This window comes from Pholis gunnellus (assembly GCF_910591455.1).
Source record: "Pholis gunnellus genome assembly, chromosome: 23".
Taxonomy (NCBI): Eukaryota; Metazoa; Chordata; class Actinopteri; order Perciformes; family Pholidae; genus Pholis; species Pholis gunnellus.
In genome coordinates, this window is record NC_136550.1 from 3,293,220 (window position 1) to 3,320,403 (window position 27,184).

Consider the following 27,184-nt stretch of genomic DNA (forward strand, 5'->3'; position numbering starts at 1 on the left):
TTGAACACACACAGGCTGCATCAACGGTGTATCTTGGCCAAAAAACCAAAATGAATGATCATAACACCAATGGTTTAATTTAACCGTAAAGATAATTTACCCGTCCAGTTCTGAGGGTTCTTATTGTGAGTGCAAGCCTCTGATTGGCTGGGGAGTGTGCATTACTTTCCGATAACCACACAGCTCTGACGTAACGGCCGCTGTTCGTGTCATGTGTCAAACCAAAAGTAAACAGACTTTACGCTTGTTTTTGCATAATATGTGAGGTCGACGTTCAACGTGTCCCCTGGTTTGCAGAAACGTATACAATGGAAAAGACAGTTCATAAAAAATATCATGCATGTGATTACCTTTGATGTGACATAAAGAAACACTCTTCACTGATCAGGATTGCAGGTTTATTGATAATATTGACATAATGCAGTGCACACAGTATTGCTTTTTGTAGATATGAGTTGAAATACATGTTTTTGTTTTGGAATACATTCAGTCTGTTTCTTCCAGAATACATTAAAACATCAATACTGTCAGTTATGTTTTACCACCTTTTACAATTACAACAACAGAGTTCTTCATGGTGCAAAAACTGGATTTAAAAACACATTTTTTGTTTCCAGTCCCTCCGTGTTAATGCTCTGCAGCGTGCATCCGGTAAAGCATTCTGTTTTAGCGACAGTATTAACAGAAATATTGAGCTTTTATCTGTCTTTCTTGCTGCTTTTATAATTCAGTGCAAGTCTAAATGTAAGGCTTTAAAAAAAAAAACAACTTTAAGAATATCAAACATGCATTTCTTGCACATATAAAACAGAATTTTGGAGACTTCTTTTTTTAATTCAGAGGGATTTTCTCATCCACTGAAGAAATAGTTTGACATTATGTGAAATATACCTAAATATACCTTTCCTGTCCAGAGGTATCAAATTAAACTCTAAAGCTCAATAATTAACATGTTCAATCTTGTTTGATAAATGTTTAAAACTCAAAAAATGTGATGTGGGGACTATTTCTTGGCCGGGTGCAGTGACTTCCTGGAGTCTCCTCTGGTTAATTAGTCAACTTTAAAGGTGCCGGTGGGCAGATTATGTTTCTACCTTTGGACAGAGTCAGGTCAACTGTTTCCAGACGTTATGCTAAGCTAAGCTAAGCTAACAGGAGCTTAATAGTTATGAAAGTGGTATCGATCTTCGATCTAACCATCTAATACAGTAAATAAGTGTATTTTAGAAAATGTCAAACTATTAATTCAAAGAGTCATTTTTATAATTCCAACTTCACTTACATGGCAACAAGCTTCATAAAGGCAACTGGAAGTCAAAGCTAATAAAATAATAAAACCAGCGTTTTGGTTGTTAGCGGTCTCTCTGCTGAGGCACGGATTAGTGTCACCGCATGTGAAGGCAACCAAGCTGAAGGCTGAAGGCACGTTGCATTTACTGACAGGAATAACATCGGGAAAACACAGCCCAGAGTTCACGTTTAAAGACGAGCTTTGCGGTATGAAGGCACCTTGAACGAGCAATAAAATAATCGAGACCAATTTTTTTACCAGAAGCAGCAGACGACAGCAGGATTGTCAAATAACCGTTTTTTCAATGTCGAGGCTCGTGGATTTACATCAGCAGGACATTTAAAGCTCTTTTAAATACGTGACGCTATTTTATACTAACACAAGATAATGCACTAGAACAAAATAATATAATCATTGTCTGTGCAGGCAAACATCGCGACATAAGTCGTCCTCTTCTTAACAGATACGTGGTGCGTTCAGTCGGTTGGCTTTCATTGAAGTGCAGCGTGCAAAGACCGAGGATTCTTTTCTTTTTGCCTTGTATCTGAAAAACCTGACAAAATCAGGTGTTAACATTAAACTATTACCCAACAACAGCTAAATACCTGAAGTACGACCACGAATAATACCGATGGTACGATGAAAGCGGAGGGTATCGAACGCTTCACACAAGAACTAGTTTTTACACTTTATGAGCACGAGGAGACAAATGACATCCGATAGCGAGCGAGTCCCTCGTGTTTGGGAAAGCCGAGCAGAAGGAACTGGATCGTGGAGCAATAAGCGAGGAGCGGCGCTCACACTCCGACGTTCTCAAAAGGTTAATCACCGTGATATTTGCAGAGGCTAGCAGAGCTGCTAAACCCTCTCTGACCTGGCAGGGCGACCAAAACTCTGTCCAACAAAATGCTTGTGAGTCCGTGGGACTTTTGTTCACGAGGCCCGGTTGGCTCGTAATTAGTTGGTGTGAAACGAAGAAAAAAAAAAGAAACCAAACCAAACGGGACAAAGTCAAGTTTTCCACTTCGGTGCGAACCAAAGAAAACTAACCGAACAAGTGATCGCGCCCAAACTTTGAGCTTGAGAATAACAAAAAAAAAACAATAAATAAGAGAAGAAGAGTGGAGTTCATAACACAGTGAGATGCAAAGATGATGAAGGGGAGGAAAGAGGAAGGGGAAGGTGGGAAGAGGAGGAGGTGAAAGAAGTGCAGAAGGAGAAGCAAGAAGGAGGGAAAGTAAGGAAAGATGCAAGGAGACGCAGAGGAAATAAGAAGGAGGAGAGGGAAGATGGAGGATGAAGAAGAGGGGGAGCATAATGAGATAAAAAGGGGACGCAAAGAGGAGAAGAGAGGAAAGAAAGGAGAGGAGGATAGAAAAAGGAAAGGAGAACAGGAGGAGAAGTAAGTAACAGAGGAAACAAGGAGGAAATAAAGAGGAAGAAGGAACATCAAGGGAAGGGAAGGGAAGAGGGAAGAGAATGAGGCTAAGGAGGAAGAGGAGGAGAAAGGAAGCGAACATATAACATGGAGGTTAACGATGCTTTTCCAATGCTACAGCTTGGATTTCTGATTGCACTTGAAGGCAGCACACGTGAGTATGATTCAGGTTCTTCTTCACAAAGCCTGAACTTTCAGAGCGCTGAAACTTTTGACGGTTTGAAGCCGCTCAGTCACCGCCGCCTGAACCTGAATTTGCCGCAGCGCCGGCGGGGAAACAGCGGGCGGTAAAAAGATCAGGCAACAACATCACAATCTTTGATTCTGTTTCCCGCTTTTCTTTCAAACATGGCGGCGTTTTTTGGGGGCGCGACGGGTGTTTTTTTTAACTCTCCCTCTTCTCTGCGTGGGGCGCAGAGGAGACGGAGAGAGGGATGAAAGAGGACGCCGGCGAGGACGGCGAGGACGCCGGCGACGCCTGCTGAGATCTGACAGCAACTTTTGGGAAAATGCATCCGGTACAGCGAGGAGAGACAGTGAAGGCACACATGGAAACACACACACACACACACACACACACTGGTGTCAGAGGCGTTCGTGAACCTCGGGGCGCTATTGCTAATCGGGTCTATCTGTACAAAAGAGTGTAAACTTATCACACACACACACACACACACACACACACACACAGAGTCAGATGAAGTGCATCACTAAAGTTATCGCTTTAACAAGATGACAGAGTCCGTTCAAAGAAAGGCAAGAAGAAGAAAATCAGTTAAATTTCGCCTCATTTCACGTGTAGAAACTGGACATTGTTCTGTAGCTCGTGTCTGTTTTCTCTCCACCTTCCTCGTCCCTCCATCATCATCATCATCATCATCATCACTCTGCTGCCTTCGCTGGCCCGAAAGGTCCCACCATCCTCATGGCCATGTAGTTCTAGAGGACGGACAGAAGAACAGACGCAGGATGTTACTATTTGCTTTCTTCTCGCTCCGGCAGATTCTGTGTGGAATTATTTCAGGTTTGCTGACTTTCTGACATCCTGGTGATCCGTTGGCTAAGACAATATAACACACACACACACACACACACAAACTTGCCGGGAAGGAGTAGAGGAAGACGCCGAGGAAGAGAAGGAAAAAGAAGAGAATGATGAAGACGATGATGAACCACTTGAACCGCCTCCACAGGATGAACTTGAGGGTCTTAAACGGGGAGGAGAACCACAGGAAGGAGGTCTCTGGACGCCTGGGGGAGGAGAGAGGAGGATGAGAGGCCGTGTGTGTGTGTGAGTGTGTGTGTGTGTGTGTGTGAGACCCACTGAGGCTCCTCCAGGTGAGGGTTGACGTTGGGTTCGTCTCTGCCGGGGCCGGCGGGTCTCTCCTCGTGCTCCTGCTCCGTCACGATCTCCAGAGACATCTCCACCTTCCCCTGAGACAAGAGACAACAGCCGTTTAGGGTCCCGGCAGGAAGCGGCACGGCCCACACTAGCCGGTCCGAGTTTTTGTTTGTTTTTTGCTCACCGCGATGACCTTCTCCCCGTTGTGCTCGCAGGTGCACGGCCACCACCCTTTGACCGTCTTCTGCTCGAACAGAGACACCAGTCGGCCCGCCGGCTGGTCCAGCAGCTGCAGGTCACACTTCTCCGGAGACTTGGACGGACGCAGCATGTGGTTCAGGTCCATCACCAGGTGACCTGGAGAAACATTTAACACCAAAAATCAGGTCTGAATCCAACTTATTGTCTCGTTCAGTGTTTCCTGGTCACTCTCCGTACATTCTGACATGACTAACTGATTAGGCGTCTGAGTTGATCTCACAGCTGTAACGGATGCGGAGCGTTCGCAGACCAGATGTGCTGCAGAATGTATCTTTTTTACTGGCTACACCTGCAGCACACACACAGCGTTATGAGGATTTTTTTTTGGACCCAGCCGAGTGTTTTTCGCCGAGTGTTTTGTGCGATATGTGTAAGTCAGCGTCTACACACTACAGAAGGATGTGTAGGGGATAAACCCGCCAGCTGGAGCGAAAGATATAAACTCTTAAAAACCAAACCATTCATTAAGTCGTTCCCGGTTTAACGGTAATTTAATATAAAAATGTATACGCTTTATGACCCATTTATGTGTAAAAGGCCCCAACGTCTCATGTAATAAACATAAATAGACTGTTTTAGCTTTGAGTGGATCTCCGTTGGCTCAAACGCAACACTTACGCCAGTTTAACTGATTAGAGTGGAAGCGTTGCGTTGCAGCAGCCTTCGGGCGTAATTCTATTTATTCCAAACAAACATGGAATGCGTCACATCTGGATGGATGCTGCTCCCCCGAGTACATAACAGAGAATGTGAAAGCTTTTGATTTCTATAAAAACGTTCAAATGTGCTACTTTTAGACGAAGAGGTTCCTAATTGAACCGCGATCGGTGAACAGAAACTATATGAAACGAGTAGTTTGCCGGTTAAAGTCCGTCTAAAGCTAAAGGAGGGTTGAAAGACTTTAAGATGCCAGTTTTCCTCCCTGACTAACGAGTGTGTTACGGGTGAGTAATGGCCGATCCTGTGGCGAAGGGTAGTCGGTAGAGTTCTGATCCTCGTTGACATTAAGTACGGAGGGATCGCTGCCTGACGGATGGCCGAGGGGAGACTAGACGTCCGCTGGAAGTGTTTTTCCAGAGAGTCTTGACGGTGCGGCAGCGGGAAAGCGGCTCGTGTCCGACCCTCGCAGAACCCGTGCCGGAAGATTAACAACCGGCGGTCCGCGCTGACGAGCCGGAGACAGGCGGGGAATGGAAGAAATGCTTTGAGGTGGCCACACACCCGCACGACTGTTACGAGGTGAATAAGCTCCAAGAAGGCCGCAGCGGGGCGAGATGGTGACAGACGGGAAGAGGTCTGGATTCCTCATCCTCCTCCTCTCGCACCGCAGACGGTCGCTCAGCAACAATGGAACGAAGCAGGATGAGGGAGGAAGGGAGGAGGAGGGGGGGGTGAAAGAGGAGTTATTTCAGAGCACGGGGGGCCGGGGGCGGCGTCAGGGGTGAAGGAAAGGCAGAATTTGGACAGCTTGAGCGTCTGAAATGTGCCAACACGGTGGAAATGGAAGAGCGTTAATTCTAAAGATAAATGTTATCGCAGTAGTTTGTCTGGACGCGCATGTGGCGGCCCGGACGGATTTACCGCCCGACGCTCGGCCAGAGAGTGGGGGGAAAAAGTGTTTAAACGTCGGTGCCCGAAATGAATTAAGTGTATTTGTTCAAGCAGAAGGGGTCGAACGTATGTGTCGGGGTTACTGCTGCAGTAAGCCTTTAAGAGAGCGATGCACCTGAATCTCCTCAACAGAGACGTACGATCATTGTACGTGTGTTTCAGAGGAAGATTTAACTGGAAGTCGTGCTTTAAAGATGTTTCTATGAGAAATGCTGCTTATAAATGTGTAGAAATACATTATATGTTTGTGTCTGTGTATCATGGAAATCAGCATTTAAAGACAAAGATGAAAGAAGTTTATAGAAATATGATTTTGTTTAAAAGTCTAAACATGAAGAAACAGACAAACTTTATAGAGTCAAAATAAAAAATAAGAAGGCGACACTAAACCCATCGTCACCAAATCAATAACCAGTGTAAACACACACACACACACACACACACACACACACACACACACACACACACACACACACACAGCCACGTGTTTTACCGAGGTAGTCGTCGAAGGAGAACTTGTCATTGTCCCAGATCTGGATGGTCAGTTTAGGAGCCAGTTTAGTCTCGGCTTTATCCAGACTCCAGAAATGTTCCTGCACACACACACACACACACACACACACACACACGCACACACACGCACACACACACACACACACAGAGAGAGACCAGAGGGAAGTAAGAGACTACAAGCTGCAATATGTCAAACTACATTCATTGTAAAGTCAAAGCAACACTTTTGTTCTGAAGGAGAAGCAGACTTTATACGCAAATCAGTTTAATTATGTTTCCTAAAGCTTCTTCTGAAACCATCAGCTCATCTCTTCTTCTACTGTTTCTGTCTACGCCGGATGACGAGACAGAAGAAGAGAGACGCTGTAGGAGACATGATGGGAGGCTCCCGTCACAGCAGCACGCCATCCAAACATGTCTCACCACATCACCACTTCCACAGCGGTGCACTTTCTATCTGCACACACACACACACTCGTCTGTGTGTGTGTGTGTGTGTGTGTGTGTGTGTGTGTGTGTGTGTGTGTGTGATACCTATTATCGCCTCTGGTAAGTTCACACTAAACTGCCAGACAGTATCTGATCCTGTCTCACCTTTGTGCTAATGGGCTTCACTCTGCAGCCGCTGCACGCTGAGTCTCCTCCCGTTCTCTTTTCCATTCCCTCCCTCGCTCGGTTCTATCCGTGCGTGCGACACTTTGGCTGTTGTTATGTTGATAAAAAACTAAATTTAAAATTGGCTTTTCACACCTGAAATAAATATCGGCCCCCTGTGACACGCAGTAAATGTCAATACGTTCCTGAACACACACTGGAGGTGAGGGAGGCTTTCCTGCAGTCGCCAACTTCACGAAACTTCACTTTTAACGAATAAGCAGGACAGGTGATGATCGATTTAAAGCAACGTGAGGAGAGAGAGAGAGAGAGGCTTCAGGCACGACTTTAAAAAGTGAGTTCTGTTAAAGAAACAGTTTTGCATTCTGATAAATGGATTCCCACATGTCGTATCCAGGAGGCCGAATCAGGCGCCGAAAAACCACTTCAACTGTTAGTCAGAGTTCGGGGGTCTTTCCTGGATCTGATCCTGGATACTATAAACTGTGAAGAGCTCTGCTCTCACAGGGCGACATTGTTCTTTTTTGTAGGGCAGTCTGGGAGTGGGCGGGGCTTCATAGACCCAGGTGAAGTCCGTATTATAACGTGACGTTATGTGCTGAGCCAACAGCTGGAAATATTGGAACTTCAGGTGTAAAAATCAAGAAAACAGCACAAAATACTTGATCCTTTGGAGAAACCAGAGAATTTAAACTCACTATTCGGACGTTTGGGACTCTGGGTCTCTGCTGATCTTCCTCTGAACATGATGCTCATAACGTCAGCGATACATCTGAACCCCCCCCCTCTGTGTCTGCATGTTTAAATGACTCCTCTCTGCTGCCTGCGCTATGACTTCACACTCACTCTCTAAATCAGAGTCTAAATCCCCATCATGCTCTCACACTTCATAACAACACACACACAACACTGAGAGTAAACACACTACACCCTGTGTGTGTGTGTGTGTGTCTGACTTTATCCACAGACTTTGTCCAAGTACATTAAGTTATCACTCCGCAGCTGTCAAAAGCAGGGGTGGGACGCTGCACACGAGTGTGTGTGTGTGTGTGTGTGTGTGTGCTCTCTGCAATATCTAACAACATCAATCAACTTCCCTTTTTGTTGCCAGACTGCAAAGTACAGGGTCCTGTTCAGTCTTCTCTCTCATTTCCTCCATCCCTCTTTCCTCCTCTCTCCTCACACACAAGCTCTATTAAGTCGTATTATTGACACGCTAAATGATACACCGTTTGATTACATACATTTTAAGAGGAAAAACTATAGGATACGTACATTCATCAGCCTATTGTTTGCACATGAGAGAAGTCGACGTTCACTGCTCTCACTTCGACTTGTACCAACGTGTTTTATGAGCCGCACTACAGACAACAAGTGTGGATGGTTGTTGCTGATCGGCCCCTGTGACTCAGAGATTATATCACCAACCTCTGAGGTTTCTGGCTTCATGAACTCAATTTCTGGCTCCAGCTCTGTTTTGGAGTCGAAAACTCTCCACCCAGTAGGGATTTGTAAAACTCCCCCCTCGTCTTCTCAGCTACTGATTGAAGATGCTGCTACGAGCGAGCGAGCGCCGTCGTAAAACACGTCGGCTGCGGACGGCTGAAGAGGCTCGACGGCGCTCGCCAAGTAAAGCAAATGACATGTTGGCTGTTGTTCCAGTTCTCAGCGCCGCGTTACTTCTGTTGAGTCTCAGAGATTCAACAGAAACATCTCATTCACTCCTCTTTCTCCTGAAAACGTCCCTTCATTATTCGTGTTAATTGCTGTAGATTAGTCAAGAACGGAAGGGATGTGCAATTAATGGATTAATCAAGTTCAACCAGGTTAAATAAACACACGGAGAACAAGAAGAATACCGTGAACGTATTAGAAATGGCACAAAATAACACGAGTAACAGGTATGTAGCTGCTGTTATACAACAAAAGACATACATCTTTACAAAGAGTTTGTTTTAAAGATAAACTCAGTTATTCCCTCAAACAGGAGGAAATAGCGAATCTGTTGGGGACTACTTTCAGCGGCGGATTAATCCACATTTAGTGCTCTGGTGAGGATTTGTGGCAGCAGGACGGTGCATGCGGTGTATTGATTGACTCACCTTCCTGTCGACGATGCACAGCTGCTCTGCAGGGAGGTAGTGGAAGGGGAACAGGAACCTGTAGTTGAAGTTCCCCTCGCCGCCCAGCGAGCGGTAGTGGACGTCGGTCTTCTGCTTGTTGTGTTCGTGACCGTCGAGCCAGCTGAGAGAGAGAGAGATCGGATGCATTATTAACCTCTGAAAAGAAGAAACGAAAAACGAGACGAGGAGCAACGTCGGCGAATCGGTTTCACCTTTTGACGTAGATGTCGCTCATCTTCTCCCCGCTGATGCTGACGTCGTCCAGGATGACGTCGCTGGTGTTCCAGATGATGCAGCGCAGGAAGAACCTGAACGAGAAGCAAAGCTGTTCATCGGTGTATTGACTGCAGTTCGATCGAATGAGGTCGTTATTATGTGACTGACGAAATGATGGATTGTAAGACAGTGAAAGTCATTTTCTGGATTGACACTAATTGATTAATTGAAACAAAAGCTGATTGACTGACTGACTGACTGACGTTCTAATGTATTGAATGTCTGAACGCGTGTGCTCCTACTTCTTAGCCTTGCGCGGCGTGACGTTGAACGGGGCTCCGGGGGTTCCCAGGGATTTGGGGAACAGGTCCACCCACATCATCAGCCGCCCCTGACGGACAGCGCCAACGACCAATCAGAAGATGGAAAATTCGACAAGGAGCGACCAAAGAGAGTTCACACTGAGTGTGTGTGTGTGTGTGTGTGTGTGTGTGTGTTACCTGCTCTATGTCAGGCTGGAGGGGGCTGTAGAGGGGTCTGGTCTCCACATGTTCAGGGACAAATCCCAGCTTCCTCAAGATGAGGAGGGACAGTCGCTCCTTCATCGGACCGAGGTGACGTTTGGACACGCTTTTGTCTTCTACACACACACACACACACACACACACACACACACACACACACACGGAGGTTTGAGGCCACAGTGCTCTTTAAAAGACTGTTAAAGCTCTCTGAGCGGAGAATGGAAACACAGAATACTGGGTGGACCGGGAGGAGAGCGGTTCACAGAGGAATTATTCATTATTCATACACTCACGCGAATACACTCTAAGCTGTTCGTTGGTCTCTGCATCACAAACGAATGAGGAAAATCTGCGGAGCTTCCAACCAAAATATCAAACTAACGTCAAACGTTTATGACTGTAAACTCAGAGTCACCTCGACTCTGAGAGGAGAGGAGGGAGAGACCGAGGAGAGGAGATAGAGGAGGAGAGGGGGAGAGGGGGAGAAGAGAGGGGAGAGTAAGGACCATGAGAAGAGGAGGCAATGGAGGAGGGGACCAGGAGGAAAGGAAAGGAGAGGAGAGGTAAGATAAAAGAGGAGTGGAGAGGAGACAAAGGAGGAGAGGAGATGAGACAAGGAAAATAGACAAGGAGAGACAGAAGTATGGAAAGATGAATAAAGAAAACATGAAAAGAAAATAAATGAATAAGGAAGAAGGAGAGAAGAGAGGAAGGTGAGTGAAAAGGATGTAGAAAAGACGAGAGAAGGAAAGGTGAGAGAGCGACGACTAGTGAAGAGAAGAGAAGGAAACCAAAAAGTAAAGGGCAAAGGGAGCAAGGCGAGTGAAGGAGAGATGTCAGAAGAGAGATGAGCAAACGCCGGAATAAAGGAGAGGAAGAAAAGGGAAGTGAGAGGAAAGAAACCAGAGGAGTGAAGGATGAAACCAAAAGAGAAAGAAGGGAACGGAAGAGGAAGAGGAGCGCGGCCTCTCGGCCAATTAGCGACCACTTTTGACGGACAGCAGGCTGACGCACGGTCACCGCGGCAACTGTGGAAAGAGAACGCGGCCGGCACTCCTCGCTAACCTAGAGACGACCACGATGTTGACGTTGGCACAAAGAGTTGTACCATAAATCACCAAAACGACAACCATGACCTTCATCGCAGCAGCCATGGAACATGTGTGTGTGTGTGTTTGTGTGTGTGTGTGTGTGTGTGTAGGGGTGAAAATTAATCTTGAATATTTATCTCATCGCTTCGCTCTTCAGGTGGTCCTGTGGTTTAACTCCCCCCCATCCTCTGCAGTCTCAGTAGCGGAGGAGAAGATGGAGGGAGGATGGAGGTAGATAAAGACGTGGACAGCGATGGGGAAAAGATGGAGCGAAAACAGAAGAGAAGAAAAGGAGTTAGGAAGTGTAAGGGGACAGGAGGAGCAATAATAGGAGGAGAAATGTAGGAAGCAGGAAGGAAAAGAAAGGAAAGAGGAGAGGACGGGGTTCAGAAAGGAAAGGAGGAAAGGAAAGAGATCGATCGGTGATGGATGAAGGATTAAGGAGAGAGAATGAAGGGGAAGACACAGAAGCGGGGGAAAAAAGAGAGGTCAGAGAAGGAAGAAGGAGACAAAGTAGAGGACAAGCAGAGGAAAGAAGGAAGGAAGGGAGGGTAAAAGAAAAGGAGCCAGAGGTACAAAAGAGAGGATGAAGGAGACAATAGAGGAGAAGACTGGTAGTGGAAATACTGAGGAAAAGGAGATAATGGTAAGAAAGAGGGAATAGTAAAACAGTATGAATGTGGGAAGGAAGAAGGAAAGAGGAGAGAGTAAAGAGAGATTAGTGATAAAAGGACAGAGGAGACAAGCAAGTAGTGGATATATGGAAGGAAAGGAAGGTAAAAAGGGAGGACGGTAGGATGGATTAATTGCAAATATGTTCGTTATGAACGCACCACTAAAGCACATTATGAACAGAAATCAATACAATGACCACGTGAATCCCAATAAACATGACTTCATATCGTCTAATATCAATGAAAAGGAGAAGGAGAGAGTGAAGGAGAAGGAGACGTAAAGGGGAGCAGCCAGGAGAAAGGACGGGTGGAGCTCAGTGCAGAGTGATTTATTTGCTGAGACTTTACTGAACGTGGATGATATAAATGTGTGTGTTTCCATTAAAGTGGCTCTTTTTTTAATGGTGGAAGGTCTGATGGAGTCAATCAGTAATGAACCGAAGGGCGAGTGTGTGTGTGTGTGTGTGTGTGTTCAGTGGCGCCAATGATGCCCTAATCAAACTACCCTGCTAGCTTCCAAGCCTTTCACTCTCTTAACACACACACACACACACACACACACACACACTTGAGTGCATGAGGGTAAGTACCACCGTCTTTCGGTGCCCTTAAAGTCGTTATTTTTGATGATTTATGAGCGTTCGTCTCTCACCCAGGTCTGCAGCGGTGTACCGGTCTCCTCTGAAGTGGACTACGTCGTCCTGGTAGACGGGCTTCTTCAGGTTTCGGCGCTCACACACTCTGCACAGCAGCTGTCTGGGTGTCAGCTGGTCCCGCCACTGGTTTACCCCCGACCTAATGGGCGAGAGACATAGAGAGAGAGAGAGAGAGAGAGAGAGTGGGTTAGATAGAGAGAGAGGGGCTGGAGAAGAGACTTCTTTTACAGTGATATTTGATGATAAATTCTACTGATTTTGAGGAGTAAAAATAGGAAAAAACATCAACAAGAGGCTGCTCACACGCAGTAGGACTGCGGCAGGCCACACATGGCCCCGTATTTGGACAGGAAGCGGTTCTCCAGGTCGATCACCGTCTCTCCGATCTTCTCGTCTTTGGTCAGCATGTCGTGGTCGTACAGCATCACCCGGAGGTCCTTCTCCAGCGGGAGGGAACAGCTGAGCTCGAACATCCTGGAGGGGAAAAAAAAAAAGAGGCCGGATCGGACTGTCTGGAAATCAAGTTGTAAAACTCAAAAACAGACGAATGAGGTCTACGGCGGGGCGGAACATGACATGACATTTTCTTGTAGCGAGATATTCTTTGATGTGACAGATTGCAACATAAGATTTTGTGATGTAACAGTTTGCTACGTGTTGTGACGGACCACGACAGGATGTGGCATGTGACGTGATGATTTCTAATTTGTGACGTGAAGCCAAAGCTGAAGAGCCTTAAAGCTGCATTCTCTCTAGTGTCCACCAAGGGGCGACTCCTCTGGTTGTATAGACGTCTATGAGAAAATGACTCTACTTCTCTCTTGATTTATTACCTCAGTAAACATTGTAAACATGAGTTTATGGTCTCAATCTCTAGTTTCAAGTCTTCTTCAATACAGCATGATGTTCATTTAGTAAATGATGGTCCATTTAGAGTCAAACAGACCATAAAGCAGGGGATGCTTTAGGGGCAGGGCTACACAGTGATTGACAGGGAGCCACCACGGCGTTGTCTGTGTTTTCCTCTCATAACTTTAACCCTTTCACTGTGTTGTTTTCAATTCATGATGTTGAGTTCATTGTAACATTTTGGTCACATAAGAGTGTCTCGTTCATTGTTCGGTTGCACTCTCTTGTCTCGCTTCTAGTTGGACAAAGAACAAGATGGTGACGTCCAGAGTGCCGTGTTCAGCAATGTGACTCTGCGGGACATTTTGTGACATGACAATACATTTTGATGTTGATAGAGAGTGTAATGAGGTCCGTTTTCAAATATGTTAATGCCAATTCAGTCCTGATAGTATGCACAGTGACAGAGAACAGAGTCGTCACCTTTATGTCCAGAGGAAGGAACTTTGAATTTGACCTCTGATGATTAAACTTCAACAAGCTTACTTTAAGTTGAATAAAGGTACAAAACATGTGAGTAGGACTGTATCAGGAGCTGCACTGATTGTTCAGCTGATCACTGAGAGCAGTTTTAGCTCCGCCCTCTGTGCCGACACTGGGATTGGTGTGTGTGTAGCGACCCCTACTGGTGTGAAAAGGAAGAGAAAGAGGGGAAAGTGATCAGACAGTGACATATTTAAAGGAGCACAAGATAAATCTGTCAACCTGTTGGATTCTAGCATGCAGTCATGTGTACAGTGAGAGCAATCATGCTCTCACTGTACACGTTGTGATGTCTTCATGGAAAGGATTGCCTTAGTTTTTAATCTGAGTAATGCGTTTGGGCTGGAAAGAGCAAATCCACCCCTCATTTAACATGTTAAATAAATGAGGATAGAAGAGTTTTCCTGCAGTGTAGCAGCCTGATTTTCTGTTGTCTAACCCTCCAACTGTAACTACAATTACTACCAGAAAGAAAACACAAAATCTTAAGTTGGAGCTGAACCTAAGATGATTATTGTGTAAGTAGAAAAAAGAAAAATAAAGTGGGAGAGGGTACAACCCAAAAATCTACTAAATGAACATCATGCTGTATTGAAGAAGACTTGAAACTAGAGATTGAGATCATAAACTCATGTTTACAATGTTTACTGAGGTAATAAATCAAGAGAGAAGTAGAGTCATTTTCTCATAGACTTCTATACAATCGGAGGAGTCGCCCCCTGGTGGACATTAGAGAGAATGCAGCTTTAAGACACTTCACTAGCTTCACTTTTCAGACCCGTAGGTTGCCACCTGGGTGAAGGTGACTTTACTGGACTGGGTTAGAGAAAGTGAGAGCTTAAAGGGACGTCACATACTTTCCCAAGACAGGGTCCAGTGTACCAGGGATGTAGTTTTCATGGTCGTTGATGGTCTTCTTCCCCAAAGTGATCTTCACGTAGGGGTCACACTGGAAACACAAAACTTTCTATGAACTCATTTGTTCTCACATCCCTGTTTTTTTATATCTTAGCACCATTGAGTACGTCCAATAGTTATAAATGAAATACATAATATCTGTATCCAACATCCTCATTACTGTCGTCCATTAAATGGTGTAATAAAAATAAGAACGGGATCAGTTTCTCTTCCCCCTTCCTACCTTCCCGTTGGCGTCTTTGGGCTGCAGTCCTTGAGCCTGGATGACGTAGACTCGGACCAAACACTCCTGGATGCCGTTGGGAGGAAGCTTTCTGAACTGTTTGGGGGGATTGGGGTCGGAGGGGTCGTCCGGCAGGGTGTAGATCTTGAACATACCCTGGTTACGGTAAGAGGGGGAAATGAAACATCGCCGTTTGCTCTAAAAAAACGTGTTTACGTCTCTGCATCATCCAGACAACGACATGACGTCTTTGCACTTGAACCAAAACAGCAGGTGCGCTCTGAAGACGCCCCTGCACACGTCGAGCACTAAGCGTGTGTCGACGCACAACAGAATGTAATTGAACTCAAGGAAATACAACGTAATGCAGCAGATGTTTTTGTTCTTTACCTTGAACTCGCCCACCACTGAAGGATCTTCTCCTTCCTCCTGAGTCTTTCCTCTTTGCAGCTTGAAAGTCTGACAGAAATCTGAGAGGCCTTCGAAACCCTCGACCTTCTCCAACTCCTGGCCATACACCTGAGGAAGAGGAGGAGGAGGAGGAGGAGAGGGGTTTATCACGACTTATTTCTTTGTTTTTACATGTGTTGTTCACGTGACACTCAAATAACAAATAGGAGACGGACAGAGGGGTCGAAGGAGAGCGCAAAAGAGGAAAGAACGAGAATTTAAAGAGAGAGAGAGAGAGGTGAATGAGGGGAGAGGAGATAGGATGGATGAGTGTGGATGAGGGAAAAGGCAGGAGGATGAGAAAAAGGAAAAAAGCGAAAGAAATAGCATCATAGCTGAGTGCATTGGACCAGCGTAATGCTGGTATTGGATTCAAAACTTGAGCCAAACGCTACTCAGCAGCACGTCACAGTCACACGTGTGCACTGTACGTACTGCATCTGGGCAGGGACGTCTATGTGTCAGGAGCACAAAGAGATCCATTAGTTATCATTAGTGATGTTTGTCTACATCCGTCACACACACTTTCCCTCATTCTGTTCCCATCACGGAAGAATGGCAGTCGCTGAAAAGGAGGACTCTTAAGAGAGCGCGCTGGAAACAGTGGTTCACGTCAGCATGAACGGATTACTGATCGGGCCTAGCGGGGTTCAGCGGGGGCTGATTTACTAAATGTTGCTGAGAAAAAACAACACGGAGCCATCACAAAGAGGCTCGAAAGGACCAAAAACACAAATCAACCCGTAAATGACCACAAGGAGATACAAAACAACTAAAATAGACAAAAAGTGAGCATATAAAAAACTACAAATGTCAGAAAGTAGATGCAAAACAACTACAAATAGATTAAAATGACGATACACGGATGCAAAACAATCACAAAGACGTAAAAGTATTAAAAATGGATGCAAAAGAACAAATCAAAATGACCAAAAGATGCAAAACGAGACGCTGAATGACTGAAAATAGACACAAAACGATCAAATACATACACATAACAACTACAAATGACCACAGAGATGCAAAACCAGACACTAAATTACTCAAAGTAGACACAAAACGTCCTAAAACATACACATAACTACTCCAAACTACAAGAAATGACCACAAAGAGACGCAAAAACGACCACATAGAAATCGACTGGGTTGTGGACAATGATCTGGACACTGCTGTTAATGTTTGTGTACATAAACTCTTTTTAACATCGTCATATTTCTATTTTTAGATCGTTCTTTTTTAGCATAAATGAATTGAAAACGTGTACTTCAGTGTGCAGGCTTGCTTGCATTGAATTCCTCTTTGAGGGCCCGATGAAGCACTTTGAATCGAGATTAAAACACAATTTTGATTTCTGAAAGTTGTGATGCTGGTCTTTCATTGTCCATCTGCTGTAATGTCTTTGTAATTAAACAAAGAGGGTTATTCAGGAAAGAGGGGGGGAAGATGAGAGGAATGACGGGTGCACTTGGTCCGAGACTTGGGTGGAGATGGGGTGAAAGAGTTGGAGAAGCAGGGTGAGGATGGAGGGGGAGGATCAGGAGAACGAGGGAGTGATGAGGGGGGATGATGTAAACGAGAGAGAGGCCTGGAAACAGGCGGTTCATTTCACTACTCGAGCACCAAACCCAGTACCAAGGGAGAGGGGGGACGAAGAGAGAGGCTTTAGACAAAGAACCAGGGTTTGTAGGGTTGATATATACGATTACATACAACCTATTTAAATATAAATACACAGCTATCCTTTAAATCACAACCATAGTAAGAGTTTGACATGTTTGGAAATTCACTGGAGAAGATTGATCTCTCATGGCTAACGTAGCTTAGCACAAAGACCACCTGAGACATTTAACACGTTTTGTTCTGCGATATTAACACATCAGTAAATACGAAACGTCAAAAAGTTATAATTTGTAAAGATTATCTCGCTGAACTAAACCTGTAAGTACCGTTAACGTTTGCTTTCCACAGTTTATTTTCTGTAATAATCAAAAATCCATCAGACAGTTGTCATTGGCTTCTTCTACAAGGAAACCAGTGCGATGCTAACTTCCTGTTAGCCTACAACAACACGCCAACCCTGCAGCACTCTATGGACCACCATTAAAACAACCTGGAACTGCAAACTAGGTTAATTATCACTCTTTATTAGTCTAGAAAAGCAGAACTATGGAAGCTTTTGTGGCTTTATGACGTCACGTTCTCATGAAAACGTATTTCATTTGTTAGATCCGTACAAAAGCGTGAGAACGTTCTCCTGCCAATTGACCCCGTAGCACGAGCTGAACTAAATTAGATGAATGCATCTTTGTCTCTACGACGTTGGAGGTGAAACGCAAGGATTGAAAAATAATCAAGCTCAATAATCGAACCATAACTAACAAAACTAACAGTTTATTATTACTTCCTGTGTGCTCATTAGAGGTCTTTTCTCTCCCTTCAAGATCCAACAGAGTTAATCGCTGACTCGCCCTCACTATTAAAGAACTTCAGCCATCATGTCACAGAAAGCAATTTGTAATTTGATGATGCAAACGAAAGACAAAGTGTGGAAACACTGGAGTACAACAAACACACGATCCTCCAGCACCAAACCCAGCACCGGGGGAGAAAGAGAGAGGAGGGAGGAGGTGAAAAAAGGGAAGAGGGGGGGAGAGAGAGGTGAGCCGAGTCATAACGAGGACAGAAACAGCAACGTCTTTGTGACGGACGAAAAATAAGAAGCCAAACCTATTCAACTGTCAAGGAATAAAGGAGGCAGAGGATGGAGAGAGAAGGCAGGAGAGAGGGAGAGAGGGGAGGAGAGGAGAGGAGAGGGGTGAGCCAAGGACTTCACTGAAGGTAGAGGTGGAGACTTGGTCTTCATCTGATGACATGAATGGTACTTTTAATCGATTTTAAGTTTAGATAACGTTTGAATACACAGCTGATGGAGGCACATCGGGTACTTTAAAACGACACTTGTTCTCAGACCGATAACTCACTTAAATATGAACACACAGACATGACACACATATATTTAGATTAAGTGTGTCTTACACTTTCAGAGGATAATATCTGTAGTTGTCTACCACAAATAAAACACCAATAAAAACTCTGAAAAAAGGCACTTCTTACACATCTAGAACTTGCCTGAGAATCTTCATGTTTCGCAGTTTTCTTCAATATCGAGCTAATCTATTCATAGTCTTGTGTACATTCATGGTTACACTGCAAACAGACACTGTTAATAGCTAATTCTGCATATTTACATATACATAGATTCACATATATATGCAAGGGGGCTATGGGGCGCAGTTCACTCTATTTGAAGAGGCCTGTTCTAATCCACCAGGAGCTGGTTTCTGTTTCTTGCTCTCTGAAGATGTGTCGTTTTTCTTCAGCATTAAAACAAAGAGTTTCTGTTGTGATGAGCTCTTTTCACTTTGAATCTGCGAATGATTCACCTGCTCAGACAGTTGATTTAGCAGATTATGTTACTCTGAGAAGTTCAAGTTCAAGAGATAATGGCTCGCTTATTTCCACAGCTCCTTTTCTGGAGGACCTGGAGGTCGATGATGCAAGTGTGGAGGATGTGCAGCGGCGAGGAAGCAGATGGACGCGGGGAGGAGGCGACGGCGGCGCCGAGGCCCCGAGAGGAAAGGTGAGGATTTTGTTAAGGAGCTTCGAGTTTACCTCGGGTCAAAGCGAGGCTGGAAAGCGCGTCTCAGCCGACAGTAGCAAAACCCGGGCGGAGGGAACGGAGGAGGGCGAGGAGGAAGGAGGCGGCAGCGGAGGGGTGAGAGGAAGGTGAAGGGTGGTTTGTAAAGGTTGGAAACAGTGGCTCATTTCCCCGAGACAGTAGCAGATCTGACTGAATGGGGTTGTCAAAGGAAAGAAAGCACCAGCAGGAGAGAAGAGGAGGGAGGGAGTAAATAGAAAAAAGGAGGCGTTGGCACGAGGGAAGGAGTGAGGAGAGGGTGAGAGGGAGGCAAAGCGGCGACGGAACCGGCGCCTCGTTGGTCCGTTTCGCTCCGTTTCCATCCGACTGTCGGGTGAAGTTTGAGCAATGTTCTTGAAACGTCGCAAAAAAACAACCAAACTCAAAAAGGCGACTTAGATGTGTTTCCATCGGCCGGGGGTGAAACCATTTAATAGGCTTCCTGAGCGAAAAAAATAATACACCCATGTTGAAAAATGGAAAGAGCCGTTCAAGGGTCAGCGACTATTGGGGGAAGCGTTTGTTCTCTACCGCGCCGTTTAGTTCGAGCCACGTTTTAACGTTTTAATACGAAGGAAAAGACACAAGAGCGTGTACGGCACGGCCTCTCTGCTCCTTAGAGGATCCTTTTCAAGGATAATACAGCGAAACGAAAGCTTGTTCCAAAAACGAGAGAGAATCTATGGACGGCTTAACAAATCCTACTCATTGTGCCTTTAACCTTCCATGAACCTCGATGTAAAAGCTTTTTTTCGTCATCTAAACATTCCTTTCACATGTATGCAAGGGTACATGCAGAAACCAGCCGAAAGCTCGACGAATGAACGGAGGACAGACTTCAAGCTGCGCTGATGTGAAATGGCTTTCAAGGGAGAGGTTAGAGGTCTCATTTAAAGGCAATAAAAAAAAAGGCCAAATCCCGACACGATTAGTCATTTGTTTGGGCATCAGACAAGATGACTGATGTGAGCTTTGAGTCCCGCCGGAGGAGGGAAAAAGGTCGACGTCTCGGGCCGAGAGATTTCGGGATGAGGGGTTGTGGAGAGCGTGGGCGACGGCGGAGGGGCTCCGGGGACGGCGGGTGAAAAGAAACGAGAGACCCAAAGACAAGACGGCTGACGTGATCCCTGGTCTCGGACCCGCCAGCGTCGTAGAAAATAGGCCCCGTTTCTCCCGAATCCGTCCCACCGCGGCGATCCCGAGGAGAATTCAACACGGATGAGTCATTGAAGTCGGACGGAAAAAACGGCCGAAATGTCACGGCGCCCGGGCCCGCGAGGACGGGGCATGAGAAGAGAGGGGGAGGACGGGGGAGGATGGGGGAGGACGGGACTGATGGAGGGGGAACTGGCAGGAGTGCAAAAATGTGATTTAAATGGTGAAGTTTAGAGCAAAACAAAGGGCTGCACTGTCTCCATCTTCTTCATGTTTTTCCTCCATCACCCTCTTTCTTTTCCTTCATGTTGTCTTCATCTTCACCATCTTCATCGTCTGTCGGTGTTTTCTTTTTACACAAATATTAATTTCTCTTTATTCTTTCCCTGGACAATGAATACTCGAACTACTAGAAAAGTGGTAGAAGAACTTATTAATGTAAATGAAAATAATAAATAAAAAGCAGAATGACTCAACGTGAGGAGTTGTTTCAGAAGCGATTTAGAAACCTCCCCGTTACCTCAGACTGAGGAAAAACATCACCAAGTACTTTTGTTGGGTTATCGTGTTTAAAACAGTTTGTGGGGATGAGTGCGACATACAAATTTACCTCTAAAAAGTAATTTTACTGGTTTCCAGCTAGTTGCTTTGTTTCTAAATGTCATCTGACTGAAAAACCCAGATTATCAAAGTACATTTGAAAGTTTTCTGTACATTTGGAGCTTTAATGTCTTACCTTCAGCGTGTCTAAGCCTCTCTCCAGGTACGTCCCGTACTTCTTTTTCTCTCCGGTCGAGGCGTAGAACTTACTCCACCAGTCCATGAACTCCTCTTCCTGTTGGGTCACAGATTCAGAGGTCAGAGGTCGGCAGGTTAACAATGAACACGAGACACTTTGAACGTCAAAATTCAGGGCGTGACTTGTGACGTGAATTGGGTATTTTTCCTCAACCGTTCATAGATCCAAACTTTTATTTAATAGATCAGAGTTCGTGTCCTCTCGCACCAAACGGCCCTGAAATAGTTGATTCTGCTCAACATCTGAACTCCCGTGATGACCTTTCACCTTTAACACACACACACACACGCAGTGAGTGGGTAGAGCAGCTCACCGCCGGGCTCAGAAATAACCCGCTTTTCATGATTTTTTCCAATGATCGCATGGCAATGTAGAGTCTAGCCAAGTCACGTCAACACAAGTAAAAAAGTGCCTCTGGTGGCTCCCTGGCATTAAGGTCACGGTATACGAGCGATCTGAGGCAATGGAAACGGGAAACATCAGGACGCAGAGGCACAAAGGGGACAAAACCAACACGGACAAAAGTTGCAAAATGTATGTTAATGTGTGAATGAAAAGAATCCTTCTGCTGCTTTTCCATCTCTGATACACACGCTGTCCTTTCCACGCGTTAAATATTTATTAAACTGAGGCAGATGGGATTAAATCTTTAATCCTCAACAGACGATCAGGTTCAGGCTCAGGCAGAAAGCACTGACTTTAGAACCATTTCATTCATTAGGCTTCAATCACAAACGCTTTAAACTATGATGCTCTATTTAGGGAGAGATTGTGGTCTGGGTTGAAATAACTACGGCTGCTATGTATAATAATGATGTTATGTAATTGCTGTTAGTAAAGTACGAAAGTTACGAACATAAATATGTTTAGATAAGTCAGCGTTCACTTGGTTTCACACAGGATACGAACAGCGGTCACCTGGCTGAAAGTCCTGTGTTTGTTTAACCTAAAATCCTTCACTCCCACAGACCGTTAACGGGGAACCAGCTGCTGTGAGCGTTTAACTACGCGACGACGTGAAGCGAACGGGTTTAAGTTGGAGGAACAAAGAGGCACAAAGTGTCTGTTTGATGAGGAACAGGCTTCATTTTCTCAGAAGAAATGCTGCATTAGATGCTGAATGAGAGATTGCGTTGAGTTACAGACACTAGTGAAACAGAGGCGTGACACTTTCAACGTGTAAACACAATAACTTATTCATAAAAAGCAGTTTTTACTCGCTCACACACTTACCCATTGTAACATCTAGTGTCGGCGTTAAAAGACAGATCAGACAGTTAGTTTCATCCCACACTAAAATAACAGGATTAAACACATTTCATTACACATATATTCTCATTAGACATTAAGGTGTTTCATTCCAAAATGAAACGCACACCATTTAAAAACAAAAAAAAGAAAGAAAGAAAGAAAGAAACTCCTCTATTACAAAACGACTGCTGGCATGAAGGTGAAGGCCGTTAAAAGTCGTACTGTTACAGCTATGAGTCATCCTGAGCGCTCACAATGTCGTTCTGTTGTGGAGAATAATGTTTTGAAATGTTGACTGATGGCTTCTTGTGGTTTGGATGAGAGTTATTTTGATTTATATGATATGATTTTATTTTCTGAGGGGGGTGTGTGTGTGTGTGTGTGTGTGTGTGTGTGTGTGTATAACATCTTTGAATGAAACCCTGTTTTGTGTTTTTATCAAGCATGAAGCTGCCTCATCCATCAAATTTACTAAAACTCTGTTCACATTGGCAACGCCGAGCGCTCTGTTTAAACCTTCGTTTTTTGAGCATTTTCTCACAGAAATAAAAAACTCTGAGTGAGTGAGTGAGTGTGTGTGTGTGTGTGTGTGGGTGTGTGTGGGGGTGTGTGTGTGTGTGTGTGTGTGTACTGACGCAACGGGGAAACAACGACTACAAAGATGGGGAATACTGAGGGGACAGATCAAACTACCAGCCCCTACCCCGTCTCTCACACACACACACACACACACACACACACACACACACACACACACACACACACACACACACACACACACACACACACACACACACACACACACACACACACACACACACACACACACACACACACACAGTCCCCGCCCTGCAACCTTCAACCCTCCCAGGACCACTCCGGCTTAAAACACACTCATGACGCATGCACCACTTTTTCCTTTGTGTGTGTTTTAGTTTGTGTGTGTGTGTGTGTGTGTATGCAGAACAAAAGTGCTCTTATGGCACTGGGTTGGTGTGGAATCCCCTTTCTCCTACTTCCCACAGACACACAACACACACACACACACACACAGACTCACACACTGAATGGGGAAAACTATGGAGTTCCTCATTTTTCCAAAGTGGCAGCATGGCATGGAAAAGGGCAGCACGTGGAGGACATGACACACACACACACACACACTGTGTCTGAGGTCGTGAAGTGTCTGGTGTGTGTTAACGTGCCCTCTGTGTGCAGCCGGTGCCAAGCATTGATGACAAGAGGCGCCAGGAATTGTGTGTCAAGGTGTGTTCACTCGAGTCCGCGGCTCCCAATTCAGACAGATTAAGGAGCGCTCCAGACTGCGACGGGTATTTAGTGTACATGCGGCGGTCTGTTCGGGGTGTCGGTGTGGTTTTTGCAGGCTATCATTACGCCCTGCAGGGAAAGCCAGGCTAACCAAAACCCAGACTGGCACTGCCAAGAACTCCGAGCGAGACTGGGTTTACGTAAGAGCTCTGAGCGGCTGCATAAATGCTTTTCAGAGGGGAAATCCCGTCCGTGGCGGTGGGAGAGGTCAGAGGTCAAAGCGGCAAACCTTGAAGCTGGAAGAGCCTCTTGCTAAAGGAAAAAGTCTCATAGAAACCAAAACTGATGGAGGGTCCGGGAGCTTCTTGTTGACAATTCAATATCAAGCAGTTGCTCTTAAACAGCCCACAAAGTGGAACTAAAAGTGATAATCAGTGACGAGTTCCAGGATGAAAAAGTTTACGGTGTGAGCTGAGGAACGTCACATGACCTCACGTGATGTACGGCTGCTAAACAGAGTGCAGAGTTTTATTTAAATACGGGTCATTTAAGGAAAAGTGTTGCGACAACAAGCCTCATTGCTCCTCAAGATATTGCCTCATTTGGTGTTTTAATCAACCACAAAATATATTGTTTGTCCTCTTTTTACGACGACTCGCACGGTACAGTTTTACGATTTGACATGTGTTTTCAGATCACGTGCAGACCTGTTACAAATCACTGTCGAAATGTTGTTGACAATTGAAAGCTATGATTAAAGTTTAGCTGAGGCACAAAAACGAGAGGAACATTGTGGTTTGAGATAAATTACTAGTTCATTGACTGATCTCCTCCTCGTGCAGACTATGTCGCTCTAGAACCTGACTTCCTCCCGTTGTTCTGAGGAGGACAGACTCACTTTGATGTTGTTGCTGTTGAGATTTGGTGGTCCTATCGTTGGGGCAATTGGTCCGGTTTTCCCTTTAATTTGTCTCCCACCTGTGGATCCACGCATCCTCTGTTTTACGACACATTCTTACGTGATGGATTCAGAAGTAACACCTGGTGAATACACCAAGTGAAGTACAAAGTGGAACAGACTGGAATAGATGTTTCAGCAGAGCTTGTTTGTGTGAGTTTGTAATTCCCTCCGCTGTGGCTTCAAGGCAGAGCACCAAAAACCTCAAGTAAAAATCTGTGGCATTTTCACATGAATAAATGTCTTCTTTTCAATCACTGATTGGCGTTACACAGCAGTGACTCCGTCTAGATCAAGTCCCCGAAAGCTTTTTCCATTCGCCGTTCTACACTCGGCTCTTTCTTTTTGAAAATTCTTGGAAGAAATGATGCATGTCAGATTTCTGGCTAGTTAAATACCAACTGGGCTGTAGCATTAGCAACGATAGCCACCATTGACTCAGCCAGGGATGACTATGCAGTTTACTTTAAAAGCTTTAATCCAGCAGTGACGATTCTTGCGGCTTCTTGATTTTTTTCCTGGTGATCACTTGGTGATTTGCGGTTCAAAAGCCTTCTCAACACCTGCAGGGCTTAAAACGTCTGACAGGTGAACATACTTTAGGTGTCTCGGGTTGCATTAAGCCATTGGACGAAACATAATGAATGCCACTTGTGTGTAAATTGGCGCACGTTCATTAGAATTGTCAATTAGCAGAGTTAACGTCCCGATAACACAATATGAGGCTGCACGTCCTGTCGCGTTGCAGTTTGAGATGTTCATATCCTCATCACCTGGTGCCTACATTACCCAGAGTGCAACTCGACTGCCAACAGGTCAGTTGGAGATTTGGCTGTATTATGGTGGAGGATGACCACATGATCACGTAGTCATTCATAGGTAGTAATCAAATATTCATTACAGCAGCTTTTAAAAAGCTTTTTAACCAAATTCTGCCCAGATTTCAATCTTTCGACTTGCAAAACGAGACGGATTGACGTAACAAATGCCGAAGCAGAGACGTCTGTTTTGGGTGACATTTAGGAGCTGTTAATTCTGAAGTGTCCGATATGCTTTAAGTCTAACTGGTGGACTTATAAAAGCAATACACCCGTGTCATCCAGCGGTGCGTGGAGACATTTGGACGACATTCTGGGCAGCAAAAATATGTGCAGCATTCAGATTCTGGAGGTGAACGGCAGCTTACATCAGTCTGCGGTTGAAATTAGCAGAGCAAGAAAAACAACAATAATTCAGTGAGCTATTTTGACATCTTGTTTCTGGTCACAGTGTCATTAAAAGGGCCATAAATGTGTGTTTCATAAACCCCCCAAAAATGCCACAAAGTCAGCTGGCATGAAGCCATTCCAGTTGGTTTGTCTGGTTCTAGAAGCAGCCAGGAGGGATTTATGGAGCGAGAGGCCAACGACAACGTTCTCAGAGCGGGATTATAACCCAACTTGACTGTTTTTTGGCGACGAACTGCGATAGTTTTGATGAGAATTAATAGCAAAGGATAGACGCAGCAAAACCACCATTTTTGAAGGGGCAACTACCTAAAGGAGGGAGTGAAAAAAAAAAAACATCATCAAGCCTGGATGCCGCGGATGAAACGTGACACACAATGTTCATTTTCCATCTGAGCGCCGTTAGATCTCGAAATATCTCGAAGGGGGGTCGGTGCCTCCGAGGTTTGAGGAGCCATGACGCTACCGACAGCCGATCTTCTTAAACCTTTCCAACTCTGAAACTGAATCCGACTGATCCGCCTTGGAAGCCGCTCCGCTGAGCGAGTGCACACACACACACGCACACACTCGGCTGCAGTAATCTGGTAATCATCAGACATACGCCCATGACCCGTTTTTTGGTCGCGACCCAGAGATTAAGAAGCCAGGATTTACGGCACATGAGAGAGCGAGCTTTGGTTCTCTGGTGCCATGAGATATTAGTCCGCCCTCTTCTCTCCTAATTTCAGTCGAACTGATTCTTTTCATTCCCTCTTTTCTCCCTCTCTCATGTATCCATCCCTCCCTCGGCCCTTCAGTAACTGTCTGCTAACAGAGAGTTGTGGTATAGAGGATCTATAGCAGCGCTGTTGACTTTGGCCCCGGCCAGACAGAAAGCCGAGCCTTTAATTTGACTGGTTTCAATATCTGACCCTTAATAAAACAAATATCTATGTTTGGAGAGAAAGAAATCACCCCCAATTACTGTCGAGCGAGGAGGCAGCGAGCACTACTGGATGTGTGTATTTGTGTGCGCAGTCTGGTCCGGGTCAAGCTAAGTCTTCAAATTGACCTGGCTTAGATAAATAAAACGGAAGAATGTAACGAGGAGCGCGGGTCTCCCGTTCAGACCTGGGATCGGGTTTCTTCCGTAACCACACGGCTCGGCGTGCGTCGCTCTGTAAAAAAACAGGAGTTTTTTTCCTGAGCCGCGACCAAAAAAAAGCGAAAAAGCGAAAAAGTTTCTTGTTTCATCCCGGAGCGAAAGCGCAATTTTTCCTTTTGCTTTATCTCATTCCTTCCACGTCGGCCCTCATCTCTGTGCAGCCAGAGTTATCCATCAGTGTCTCACCTTAAATAAACTTCATCAATAAAAAGGGCTTTCACCCGAAAATGGGATCGCTGCTACTGCCTTGCATGTAAAACACAGAAAATGAGGAATTACTTCAAAGAATCATCGTGTTTGCATGGTTTACAGGCAGTCATTGGTCCTTTACCGTCTTTAGAGC

General features: G+C 45.2%; 1 protein-coding gene across 5 annotated transcripts in view; it reads right to left on the minus strand.

The window, feature by feature from the left end:
• Positions 1–384: 384 nt before the first annotated feature.
• The window catches only part of dysf (dysferlin, limb girdle muscular dystrophy 2B (autosomal recessive)), a 66,225-nt gene continuing 39,425 nt past the window's right edge, over positions 385–27,184 (minus strand). For all 5 annotated transcript variants that reach the window (XM_079184516.1, XM_079184513.1, XM_079184514.1 and 2 more), the window contains 15 exons: positions 20,928–21,026; positions 15,279–15,407; positions 14,889–15,044; positions 14,605–14,696; positions 12,659–12,829; positions 12,352–12,494; positions 9,911–10,050; positions 9,713–9,801; positions 9,407–9,502; positions 9,174–9,315; positions 6,437–6,536; positions 4,256–4,428; positions 4,054–4,163; positions 3,833–3,980; positions 385–3,668 (listed from right to left, as the gene is read on the minus strand). In XM_079184516.1, the coding sequence (XP_079040642.1) occupies positions 3,612–3,668; positions 3,833–3,980; positions 4,054–4,163; positions 4,256–4,428; positions 6,437–6,536; positions 9,174–9,315; positions 9,407–9,502; positions 9,713–9,801; positions 9,911–10,050; positions 12,352–12,494; positions 12,659–12,829; positions 14,605–14,696; positions 14,889–15,044; positions 15,279–15,407; positions 20,928–21,026 (1,845 nt within the window). In that variant the 3' untranslated portion in view covers positions 385–3,611. The remainder of the gene's footprint in view (positions 3,669–3,832; positions 3,981–4,053; positions 4,164–4,255; positions 4,429–6,436; positions 6,537–9,173; positions 9,316–9,406; positions 9,503–9,712; positions 9,802–9,910; positions 10,051–12,351; positions 12,495–12,658; positions 12,830–14,604; positions 14,697–14,888; positions 15,045–15,278; positions 15,408–20,927; positions 21,027–27,184) is intronic.